Here is a 13007-nt window from a genome sequence, read left to right on the forward strand (position 1 = left end):
TTTCAGTATCATCATTGTTTCTCTTCGTAAGTTGTAAAAACTTTTGAATTTGGAAATTGAAATTTGTCTTTCTCTGTTTCCGAACGGTCTTGCCTCACGACCAGTTGCTGAAGCTGCCGCGGTACGAAAACATTCAGTTTCGCACGTGGGCATTTAGTAGATCAGAGATTAAGCATTTGGACTCTTCATAGTTTTATAAATTCTTATTTTCATTCTGATTTAGCTTTTTTTTCTCTAGGGGCTTGGTTTAGCAACACTTACAAGGGAAGTCTTTGGAGACGCCACTTTCAAACGACCTATAAATTTGGTCATAGGTATTTTCGACCACGGGGAGTCCATTTCTGCAGTCAAAACCTGCTAAATGTCTCTGTGAGCCGAGTTATGAGCTTTTAAACTTTTCGTATAGATAAGCTTTTTCACATGAAATTCTAAATCGACAAGCAGTATACGCTAGATTTTCTCTTTTTTGCAACTTACAAACACAGGTAAACCGCTGGGGAACACAAATTCAACTGTGCAGTGGCGTATATACGTCCGATTTGGAATTCCATGTGAAAAAGCTTGCCCATATGAAAAGTTTAAGAGCTCATAACTCGGCTCACAGAGACATTTAGCAGATTTTGACTGCAGAAATGGACTCCTTGTGGTCGAAAATACCTATAACCAAATTTATAGGTCGTTTGAAAGTGGCGTCTCCAAAGACTTCCCTTGTTAGAGAAAAACCAAAGAGAAAATATTGGCACTAGCGGAATAACATTTTGTTAACAGTGACTGATGTTATCTGTTCTGTCTCTTCTATCTTTTTCAGGATCGTCCAACTCGTCCAGGATTTACACCACCATACTCTCCTGATCCAGTTGCTTCATAAAAATTGATAAACTCGCACTACATTAAGTTCCACTCCTTCCCGATACTCTTTTCCAATGTTTCCCTGTGACTATACATGATTTCGATTCCCTTCCTAAAGATAGTTTGCTCTCTGTTTCATCTCCATACTACTCCCCACCTACATATAATCCCGAAACCTCTCCAATATTTCTCAACCTCATCTTCAAGTATTACTATCTATAGCATTACTTTGTATGTATTTTTACTTTTCTACTCCACCCCATCTCAATTTTGATGCTGAACTTGTGAAACTAAAAAGACCAACTTGAATCAAATGTCAAATCTAACCAATAATCATCATTAAAATAAAATAAATGTTTTGCTCACTGTTCATTGACCAAAAGAAGGCAACATGAATAAAGAATATAGTACTTAATAATAGGGGAAGTTCACTCGAAATCTAGATTTAATTATAGAGGAATTGGATCTTCTCAGAATCAATTTCTATAAGTAACTCAAAGTTCTGAAAATCCTTTGATTCAGCAATTTATTACTTAATCTGACGTTTCGTCTCCCTGCAGAACAAAATCAGTTAGTTTTATTTTTGAATATCAACAGATAGTTATTGATTTTTGAGTTCAACGATGATAGAATGCTGGAACCATTAGAATTGTATTCGTCTGTACTTCCTTCGCTTGTTCACTTTCTCTCTTTTCAACTTGGAGACATCGATAGAAAATGCTGTCAACCACTAAAATGATCCACAAAAAATTTAGTACATTTTTGTAGTTGACAACTTTTTGATATCTCCGCAACTTTTAAGATACACGCGCTTAAAGATGGTAGCTGAACGGCGCGAGAAGGAGAAAAAGGAGTGGAGACGCAGAGAAACGAGACGCACTCCTCGTTTTGCACGCTCTCTTGCCCTTTTAGGAGCTATCAAAAATTGTCAACTACAAAAATATAGCCCTGGTTTTGATTCTCAAGGAAAATGTAAATTTTAACGATTTGAGTACAATTTCGGAAAGTGAAAACAGTTCGAAGTTGGACAATTTATCAATAAAGATGTCAAAAGCTTTGTTAAAACAAATACTGGGATTGACGTTTCGTGAAGTCGTTTTTCTGGCAGATTGACAAATTTTCGCGGCCGCAGTTTCCCATTAGTTAGCTAGTGATATATTATGATTTCCTATTTTTATCTTGAGTAAATGAAGTAGATCACACGTTTGGACTCACATGGAATGTACTTTGATTGCCCCCCCCCCCCCCTAAAGTACCGATTTTTTTTGCTCATTCGATGAGTTTTGCGAAGAATATATGAGCCATAACGGGTTTTCCTGTGACGTGACCTGGTTTTTGAGAAATTGAGATTTTTCGAAAAAAAAGTTTTTTTTCGAAATTTTTAAAAAATCATATTTTTTCTCTGTCTAGAAGTGTTATTGAAAAAAAAAGGTTTATGACATAAATGTAGCAAATTTCAAGTGCTTTAAGAATAAAAATTGAATTTGTTCAAAAAAAATTTTTTTGAGTGTGAAATTTTCCAAAAACTGACACCAACTCAAATTTTCGAAAATTTCAAACCGTTCTAAAAAAATTTAACGGGATTATTCATTTTTTTCCCGTTGAGGGTAAAAAATGCAAAAGATGTACATTATTGTTATGCAAAAAAATTAGGGGGGTACCCCCCATTTACGAGAGAAATTTCGATTTGAATGCTTTTTTCAGTATACAAAAAGGGTCTGTAAGATAAGAGGTCAGAATTCTAGCAAGACATATATTTTAAGAAAACATAAAAGAAATTTTTTATTTTGATGATGCATTGTTGATTTTCTAAAGATTATCGTGCCGTCTAGTCAACTTTCCTTTTCACAAAATTTCATCAAAAATCATTAATTTTCAATGTTTTGAAACTTCAAACACTCATAACTTCTTCAAAACTGTGAGCAAAGAGTTGAAACTTTGGGAAAAAGTTTTTAAACGTGTTCTTGTTTGAAAAAATTAGTTTTGGTCTGTTTTTTGGACAAAATTTTTTTTTCGATTTTTCATAAGGGGGGACCACATGAAATTTCGGTTAGAAATGGGAAAATTTTTTTTTTCCTAAAACGACCCAAGACGGTTTTCTGTTGCTTTGAAGCTTAAATTATCTTTTGAAAACATTTTAGGGTCGTTTTAGGAAAAAAAAAATTTTTCCCATTTCTAACCGAAATTTCATGTGGTCCCCCCTTATGAAAAATCGAAAAAAAAAAGTTGTTCAAAAAACAGACCAAAACTAATTTTTTCAAACAAAAACACGTTTAAAAACTTTTTCCCGAAGTTTCAACTCCTTGCTCACAGTTTTGAAGAAGTTATGAGTGTTTGAAGTTTCAAAACATTGAAAATTAATGATTTTTGATGAAATTTTGTGAAAAGGAAAGTTGACTAGACGGCACGATAATCACTAGAAAATCAACAATGCATCATCAAAATACAAAATTTCTTTTATGTTTTCTCAAAATATATGTCTTGCTAGAATTCTGACCTCTTATCTTACAGACCCTTTTTGTATACTGAAAAAAGCATTCAAATCGAAATTTCTCTCGTAAATGGGGGGTACCCCCCTAATTTTTTTGCATAACAATAATGTACATCTTTTGCACTTTTTACCCTCAACGGGAAAAAAATGAATAATCCCGTTAAATTTTTTTAGAACGGTTTGAAATTTTCGAAAATTTGAGTTGGTGTCAGTTTTTGGAAAATTTCACACTCAAAAAAATTTTTTTTGAACAAATTCAATTTTTATTCTTAAAGCACTTGAAATTTGCTACATTTATGTCATAAACCTTTTTTTTCAATAACACTTCTAGACAGAGAAAAAATATGATTTTTTAAAAATTTCGAAAAAAAACTTTTTTTTCGAAAAATCTCAATTTCTCAAAAACCAGGTCACGTCACAGAAAAACCCGTTATGGCTCATACATTCTTCGCAAAACTCATCGAATGAGCAAAAAAAATCGGTACTTTAGGGGGGGCAATCAAAGTACATTCCATGTCAGGAACAGGTTTATTGAGAAGAAAAAGAGGAGATACAAAAATGGAAGGGAAACCTTGAGGAAAAACAATATTTATAATCTCTCCTGGAGTAATAAGTAAAATAGTTTATTTTCTCTCGACTTTCATCTCAAAACAACGCGTTTTCCAAGAAATAATCGCTTTCTTCTCTCCATCATCACTTTGAATAATCTCATCAGTTTCATCTGCTTCAACATCAATCTTCTTATATGAAATCTTAAGATACTCCAGATTCTGAAGTCCTCCAGCTGTCTTCCAATTCTCCAGAATCTCCTCCAAATCCTCATTTTTCAATTGAGAGTTCTCAAGCTCAATTCTAAACGAAGTGGAGGTAAGAAGGGTTGTCAGGGTGACCCAGGAGGCGTCTCGAATACTAATTCTCATTGGCCACGTGGAGAAAATTGGAATCGAGGAAGGCAATGATTGAATTGTGAGATGCTCCGCGAGCTGCAAGTTTCCACAGAAAAAAGCTTTTTCATTTTTTTTTTCTCGCGGCCGGCCGAGGCCGCGGCCCTACCTCGCCCGTTCTTCTACTTCTTTCTTCAGCATTGTCTCATACCATCCTTTTAACTTTGTCTTACTGACTCATGTATAATGGTTGAGTGACAAGTGAAAAAAGAGTCGTTTTATTCCTCATGTTGGGTACATGTCTTCCAGTTTGTGCATTGTTGTTACCAAGACCTTTTGTGTAATCTAGGATGCTATCGTTTCATTTAAATTCCATAACAGAAAACAAATTACTGTAAAGAGGTTTAGAGATTTACTGGATGAGAAACAAAAAATATTGATACCCCCTGTGTTTCTCCTTTCCGTGTTGTATTTCTCCGGTGACCTCATTCCCAGTGTGTACACTGCCCGCACTACTCACTGCAAGACCATTTGGTCGTTTTGTGTGTATGCTAGAGAGAAAAGAAAGGAGTGATTTACTCTCTTCGTCTAACTCCCTCCTCATTATACTCCGCCCCCTTGGTCCTCTTCTCGTCACTTTACTCCCATTTTCATTTGCAATACCCCCCCACAGACTTTCTCCCTGCATGAAGGTCAAAATAATAATGTATTCTTGATTTTCTTTGAAATCTAGTGTTTCGTGTTTATTCATATCTAATTATTTTATTAACTATTTGCCGGACAATGTGGCAAAAACTGTGGTGAGTTTCATTTTTCAAATTATTCAGAATATGGACTAGACAGCTGCCTAGAATAAGTTCAATTGAGAAACGTTGTCTGTAAGATGATGATTCCTCTTGGAACAGTTTCAAAAAATTGCTTTGATCATTTTTCTTGACGAGTATTCCATTAAAAGCAAAGTACTAATTTTTCCCAAATGAAATCTTACAATAAAAACGTATTAATTCCAGATCGCAAAAGCTCATTGTGGTTCAAATCTTACGGTGTTTCAACGCATTGATTACGACAAGGTAACAATGAGTTTATCTTAATTCAAAAAAAACTTTTTTCAGGTCGATCGTCTAATCCGAAGTGATTCGAGAAACAAAATTTTGGTAAGAAGAGATGGAAAGAGCAAAGAGACAAAATCACGGTAAGTATAGAACAAAATGAAAGTGCAGTATTGCGGAAGTTTAGGAACCAGTTGAGGTGGATCAGTCTTTTGACGCTGAAATATTTTATGGATTGCATAAGCCATTTTCCAGGGTCAACAAAAAGCAGAAGTATTGTGAGAGAGAAGCCGAACTTGAATGAATCCGTCAGCCGTGAGGTCTTCCGTCTCACACCAGCGTGTCCAAACATTTGCCGTGATCAGGTAATCACGAGGTGAATCAAGCTTTAGAAAATCTTCATAATTTTAGCTCACCACCTACTGCCGCAGCTACACCTGAAACGAAGAAATATTTTCATTTTATCACTAATCTATTATTATTTTTTGTGTTAATTGTTTAATTATTTTATTTAAAACTTTAAAAAAATAAACAGGGTAAAAATAATGAAACGTAAGAATATGCAAATAATTCAAAATTAGTAAAATAACTATTTGGATCAATTTCCCAGATTCTAAAAATTTCAATTTTTAAAGTTGAAGTTTGAAAACTTCCTCATTATGAAATATGGACACTTTGTTCTAGATTTTTTTGTGTTTTCAATCAAAAATGTTAGGAACTGAAATCCCAAAAAAAAAAACAGATTTACTGACGTTTTTCCTTCCGAGCACAGACAGAATAACCTTGAAAACACAATTAATGGCAATGCAGGTAGCCAAGAAACAATGTTTGAATGATGTTTACAATCAATAGGAATAAATCATGAGAAACTAAGTGGTCACATGCTTGATTAATCGTTTTATCGACTCCACTCAACTTGTTGGATTAATTCTTATATAGACAATTTGAGTGTATCCATTAGGGATCAATGTCACACTAATGATTTCTGCCATGAAATGAAACTTACAGTACGGGTCAAAAGGTTATTGACTTTGACCGTTTTAAGTTGAAGTTGTCCCCTTTTGAGAGCGCGCCATAGTAATTCTGATTGTCATGTCCAGTAAATTTTTCATGAGTCATGCAGATCAAACCATGCGCTCCATTTTTGTAGTTGACCACTTTTCTGTATTGACACGTCCTAGAAAGTTACATATCGTCAAAGTAATTTCTCAACTATAAAAATGGAGTTCTACTCTGAATGTTTATGATTCATTAAAATCTATTATATTTTATGCGACAATCAGTATTATCATCACACACTTTTGAAATGGACAATTTTAATTAAAAACGGTCAAAGGCGGTACTGTACTCTACGAACGTTCTTCTCTAGAACGTGACATTGTTATTTCAAATGACTTTTTTAAATTTTGAGGAATTTCTGTCAACAATTAGATAAGGCCAAATAGTTTTTTGCGGAATATCATTCCTTCAGTGGGGTATGCGCCAAATGACTCCCGGAGACAGCTTTTTAAAACTTGAAAAATACATGTATAAATCAGCAAACAAGCATAACGAATTCAACGTTGAAACCAGTCGTCAATGTTTGTTACTGAACCGGTTATTGTTCTGAACACTACATTGTTCTCCGCATTCTTCAAACTCCTCCTTTCCCATGCATAGGTGTTAATTGCACATTTTCCCATCTGGCAACAATTTCATCTTATTGATACAATCATTCTTATATATAAAACGCATGGGGAGTCTGTCCATCTGTCCCAATGTCCGCAAATTTTGAGAAATGAGAAAGAAAGACGGCCGGGGCCAAAATCGAACTTGCGCTCTTTGCGCAGAGACCGCCGCCTTAGACCACTCGGCCACGCGGACAGATTTTTGAGAAAGTGAAAACGAAAATAAGGGGAGGCCAGCCGGATGAAACGCCGAAGGCGCGGCAGCCAGGCTGGTAATTAAATAAATAAATGCCATATTGAAACAAAGAGAGATGGTTGAAAAATTCAAGATATACATCTTATCTCTGAATATTACCTTAATATTACAATTATCATTCTTATATATAAAAGACAGTTGGGCGTTGTCTGAGGCACTGTCCGCAGCGGTTTTGGAAAGAGAAGAGAAACTGAGCCAGCGGGCAAAACCGAACTGGCGTGCTTTGGACAACGACCGCCGCTTTAGACCACTCGGCCAAGCGGGCACATTTGAAAAGAGGTGCCCACGTGAATGAGGAGATACCAGCCGGCTCAACCGCCGAAGGCGAGGGAGACAGGCTGGTTTTTCATAAATGAGTAACAGATGGGGAAATATCAAGAAAAGACAGTTTTCTGCGTTCAAATACTCACGAAGAAGAATATTTACCTCGTATTGGGTATTCGACTTCCAACCTGTGCATGGCTGTGCGGGAGTGGTTTGGATTCTTTGATATACATTTATTGAAGAAAACAATTGTCATAAAGAAGTTTATTAGATAAGGGATAGTGCATAAAATAATCATACAAAAATAGTTGAGATGTCAAAAAACATAACGTTGGAACACGTAGATCACTCTTTCTGTGTATTTTGTTGGACTTCTTCCATAGATCTTTCGGAATTCCTTTTTGAGGTGCTGGGGCTTCTCTTCCACCGGAATCCTTCTTTCCAGAATTCCAACATGAAATGCAACACATTCAAGCCATTCCGTTTTCATCGAGTTATTAGTAGTAAACAGATGATTTTTAAGGCGTCCTTAACCACATAGGGGGCGGGGTTTAGGGGTCTGGATTGGATTTAGGCTAGAATAGCCCTATGTGGTTAAGGACGCCTTAAAAATCATCTGTTTTTGTAAACTCCGCCCCCTGTGTTATAACTTTGCCACGTCATCATATGGTTAAGGGATGTCTTAAAATAATTTTTTTCAGTGAATCTGGAAAATACAGTATGATATGATATAAAATGTTTCAAAATGTGTGAATTTGTTTTTTGATATCATAAATCAAATAATATTTCGATATTATTAATTTCATGTTATTTCACCTTTACACTATTTTGATTTACACCTACCTGTAACTAAAAATATTAAAATAATGAAAAATTGAGTACTGTTTGTATATATATACCCCCGGATCTCTAAACCTAGTTTTCGAAATACCCCAATGATGTGAAAACATGTGAGAATTACGAAATATGGAACAATTGTGAAATAACAAGTGTTCAATAAAACATGTTGAAAATGTGTTTAAAGTTGCTGAATTATGAACGAACCGTTAAGCTATCAAGGTTCGTTTCATTTTCTCGTTTGTTAAATGTAAAATGTCTATTTTCAGAATCTATGAATTTCTGGAAAGAAACTACCCTGATGGACTTCTAGAGTACCATGATTGGCTCAAGCAATTGGAAACCTGATTTTCTTTTTTCATCTGAATAAAAAGTATTTGAATAGAAACTGTTTTTTGATGTTTTATTTAAAAAAAAACATGGAATTCCATGAAAAAAAGTTATATTATATGCACACTATTTAAAAAAGGTTAGGATACTTGGACCAGCCGGTCTTTTTTTGACAATCAAAAAAGAAATGTTCATAAACATTATTCAATAGAGATTACCTCCATAGGATATAAATTTTCGACCTTCACTTCCTCCTCTTCAAGGATGTTTCGTGGGATGATTCTTATGACCGGGCGATTAGCAGCTGTTAGTCTTCGTCCATATCGTATCATAAAATACTCTTCAATCGTTATATATTCTCTCATGGGACGATAAAAGAACATGGCCACGCGAGAACTGCAATATACAAAAATAATTTATGAGTAATACGGCACGACAAACTTACTTGAACCTCTCAATTATGATATTTCCTGGGACTAAGTCTCTTGTACGGTGTAAAAAATAAATTTTCACCCAGCCTATTTGGTTGAGGCGCGCGTTGACCACGCGTGTCCCCATGGTTTCCCAATGGGGACACACGCGGTCCAAATATTGAAGTAAGGTCTCAGCCATCACAAGGAAACACTGAAAGAAAAGTATGTGAAAAAAAAATTGCCGAACAAAATCTAAAAATGAACAACTTACCCTAGCAGGCACATATAACGGCCCACCCACTTTTGACCAAAAAATCCGACACTGAAAAATGTCGAATGTAAAGCACTATAACAAAGTGGTCCCTCCCACTCCTACAGGTGCTCATTAGATGTCGCGCTTTTCAAGGGTCAAAAGGATAGACTAATTATACACTCCGACACAATAGGTGCACTATAACAAAGTGGTCCCTCCCACTCCTACAGGTGTTCATTAGGTGTCGCGCTTTTCAAGGGTCAAAAGGATAGACTAATTATACACTCCGACACAATAGCTGCACTATAACAAAGTGGTCCCTCCCACTCCTACAGGTGTTCATCAGGTGTCGCGCTTTTCAAGGGTCAAAAGAATAGACTAATTATACACTACGACACAATAGGCGTCACACCTCGAGAAAGAAAACCTCGTCCAATATTCAGACAGGGCGGAGTTTACAAAAATAGATAATTTTTAAGGCGTCCTTAACCACAGAGGTGGCGGGGTTTAGGAGTTTAGAGGTCTGGATGGGATAGGCTAGAATAGCCTAAATATAATATAAAATTAAAGACTATTTTCTCGTTGACTAATTGTTTCCCGCCCGTTTTAACATACAAACAAGCTCCTTTTTCTTATCTTACTCTTACTAGACGTTCATCTTTTAACATTGATATCTCCCACCAGCTATATGATATCTAAAAACTGTCAACTACAAAAGCATAGAAAAAAAATTCTGAAGCTTTCACTAGTTAACAATATTTTTCTAGCTCTGTCGGTTCTGAAAATACAGACGGAGCAAAGCCTGCGATCTTTCTCCCCATCTCCTTGCCGCATATCTTCAGATACCAGAAGATGGTTGACTTTCCTATCTTCTTACGCTTATATCTATCGACTCTTTGAGACTATTAAAAAATTGGAAACTACAAAAATGTAGCTCTTATCATGATCCAGTTGATTATTTGATATAAATTCAAGTGACGCTTTGGACACCATGCTCCTTTGCGCCTTCTAGAAATTAGGCATCGCCTCTTACTATGATAACGCTTACCTTAGACGTCGATGGTCTTTCCTGGTCACATTTCTGTCTTTTCGGCATCGCTTCCATTTCCAATGCCTCGTCTCTTGTTCTTCTCTATTTCGGTTCCTCCTTTCTCTCTTTTTTCAAAGATTTGACCTTCTTGTAGTCCATTTTCATTTTCCGTTTGTTATCCGTTGTTCATTGAAAATGCTCGTTCCAAAACGGATTTTTTAGCATTTTCGATGTTCTGGAATTATTCAGTTCAGAATTATTAAGAAATGTATAGTTGAATACCCCCGAATTGTTAACTTCCCTTCTAAACTTGGACTAGCTATCAAAACATTTTTAACTACCAAAATATGTGTTAATATAGATTTCAGAATTAGCGGATTTCTTAGTACCGTAAGCGGCTAGACAGTCGGCTTACCCAACGCCGGGTGGATGGGTTATGGTAGATTATATATGTATACAAAAATACGGGAAGGGATTTACACAATTCTCAATCAAAAATCTCACCTTTAAAACGAAAAAATAATGTAACAATAAGTTAGTCACAGTGAGAATTCAGTAAAAATCAGGATACATTTTTTCGAAGGCCATCCAGTAGGCCCTCTATGGACAAGAATACTAAATCTAGATGACGGAAACCGTCTACGAGCAGTGGGCGTGGTCTTCTTTGTGAGTATTTGAACGCAGAAGACACTCTTTCATTGTGTCTGCCCCATCTGTCACTCATTTATACAACATAAGTGTAATATTAAGGAACCATTATGTGATTAGATGCGTATCTGGGGTTTTTCAACCATCTTTCTTTGTTTACATATGACACTTATCCACTTAATTAATATATCAATAAGATGTAATTGTTGCCAGATGGGAGAACGTGCAATTAACACCTACGCATAGGAGAGGAGAGAGGCGGAAGAATGCGGAGAAGAATGCTACTCAGAACTATTACCGGTTGAATAACGAACACTGGCGACTGGTTTTAACGATGTATTTGTTGTTCTGGTTCACTGATTTGTTCATGTATTTTCAACCCGTGTGCAAATTTCACAAAGAGATCACCGGATGTCGTTTGGCGCATACCCCGCCGAGGGAATGATATTCTGAAAAAACTATTTGGGCTAATGTAATTGTTAACAGAAATACCCAAAGTTAAGAAGAATCATTCAAACTAACAATGTCATGTTCAAAAGAAGAACGGGCGTAATATACAGTACCGACTATGACCGGTTTCAGTTAAAATTGTCCAATTTTGAAAGTGTGTGATAATAATACTGATTGTACCATCAAGTATAATAGATTTCAATGAATCATTAAGAGTAGAACTTCATTTTTTAGTTGACAGTACTGATACTTCCTGGAGAAATCTGATAACTTTAAGGCGACAGCTCAAAAATCGAACTATGGCACCGGTGCGGGTCGAAGTCTGGTTGTACGATTGGCAGTAAAAATTGATTGAACAAACGAGATATCAATCTAATGCTTCTGCTTGTTCATGCCTGTGTACATATTTATAAAGAAATATACAAATAAAAATGGACAATTGAAAGAAGGAATGCTGATTTATTCGATTTCAAAAGTTGAGGATAGGCAAACATAACAGGATGAAAAAATATACGAATGAGGTGGATAGAACACAAAAAAAATTTCGTTTCCAATGAATAACTCGCAAGTGATGCATTGGTTCAAAATGTTGATGTTCGCATACTTTGAGTCAACATCGGCTCTGGAGCATCTAAAAGAGAAAAGTAAATATAACTAAAAACTTATTTTTTTGGAGTTGGTGTGTTTTTGTGTCAAAATTTTGCAAAATACCTTTTCAAAGTAAAAATTATGCTGAACTGGTTTCTGTGACCTATATCTTTGGAAAGCTGAGAAAAAGCTGATTTCAAATATAAATTCCGTTTTTGCCCTCCAGGCCTGGTATTCGATAAGAACAAAATCAAAGTTAGAAAATGAAAAGTTATTGCCTTTCTGAAACGCAAAAAAACTTTGAATTTTTTGCAATTTTCGCGTGTTAAAAAGGCAATAATTTGTCATTTTTCCAACTTTGACCTTGTTTTTCTCAAATACCAGGCCTCAAGAGCAAAAACCGATAATAAACTTGTGATCAGTTTTTTCTCAGCTTTCCAATGATATAAGTCACGATCCCTATTTCCAGACCAAATCTATGACCTCCCCTAGTGAGTATAGCGTTTTGAAATAATTTCAAAAAGAAATAGAAACGGTTACCCAAAAAGTATGTACCCAAAAATATCAATACGCATTCAGTATTGGCCTGAAAACATACCTTGCTTTTGGCTCCTTTCTCGATCGATTTCTTCGCAGTAGTAGTGAGACCTTCACCTTCACAATTCTGTGCGATGTATTCGTAGGAGGCGGTAGCAGGCCATTTTGAGACATCGTTCTCTGAACTTCCCGGCACCACGAAAGTTATCTCGACTAGTGGAGGTGGTAACTGCGAGTTCTTGACTAGTGGTGCTGGCTGCAAGTATTAATTGTGAAATGCTCTCTGACCTTGATATTAAATTATCACTTACATTATTATCACTTCGACTCTCGCCATCTGCGAAGTCTTCCATGTACATCACGAGTTTCAAAATGCTTATAGCATCTGGTACATCTGTAGTTGACATGTTGAGGCACTACTAGATAGTCTGAAAATAGAAAAGATATGAGTAGTCTCATAC

At 35.9% G+C, this 13007-nt stretch overlaps 3 protein-coding genes across 3 annotated transcripts; 1 reads left to right on the plus strand and 2 right to left on the minus strand.

The window, feature by feature from the left end:
* Positions 1–3963: 3963 nt before the first annotated feature.
* GCK72_022750 (uncharacterized protein) lies at positions 3964–4260 on the minus strand (the record flags this gene model as incomplete). Its single annotated transcript, XM_003095984.2, has 1 exon — positions 3964–4260. One exon carries the CDS (start codon positions 4258–4260, stop codon positions 3964–3966), a length of 297 nt encoding a protein of 98 aa, XP_003096032.2.
* Positions 4261–4511: 251 nt separating this feature from the next.
* GCK72_022751 (uncharacterized protein) lies at positions 4512–5714 on the plus strand (the record flags this gene model as incomplete). The annotated part of the gene is made up of 5 exons (XM_053735040.1): positions 4512–4532; positions 5235–5294; positions 5337–5416; positions 5461–5638; positions 5685–5714. The coding sequence occupies 5 exons, from the start codon at positions 4512–4514 to the stop codon at positions 5712–5714; spliced, it is 369 nt and encodes a 122-aa protein (XP_053578606.1).
* A 4784-nt stretch (positions 5715–10498) lies between these two features.
* On the minus strand, positions 10499–12953 carry GCK72_022752 (uncharacterized protein; the record flags this gene model as incomplete). Its single annotated transcript, XM_053735041.1, has 3 exons — positions 10499–10558; positions 12608–12802; positions 12858–12953. 3 exons carry the CDS (start codon positions 12951–12953, stop codon positions 10499–10501), a joined length of 351 nt encoding a protein of 116 aa, XP_053578607.1.
* Positions 12954–13007: the final 54 nt, after the last annotated feature.

This window comes from Caenorhabditis remanei, chromosome X (genome assembly GCF_010183535.1).
Source record: "Caenorhabditis remanei strain PX506 chromosome X, whole genome shotgun sequence".
Classification (NCBI taxonomy): domain Eukaryota; kingdom Metazoa; phylum Nematoda; class Chromadorea; order Rhabditida; family Rhabditidae; genus Caenorhabditis; species Caenorhabditis remanei.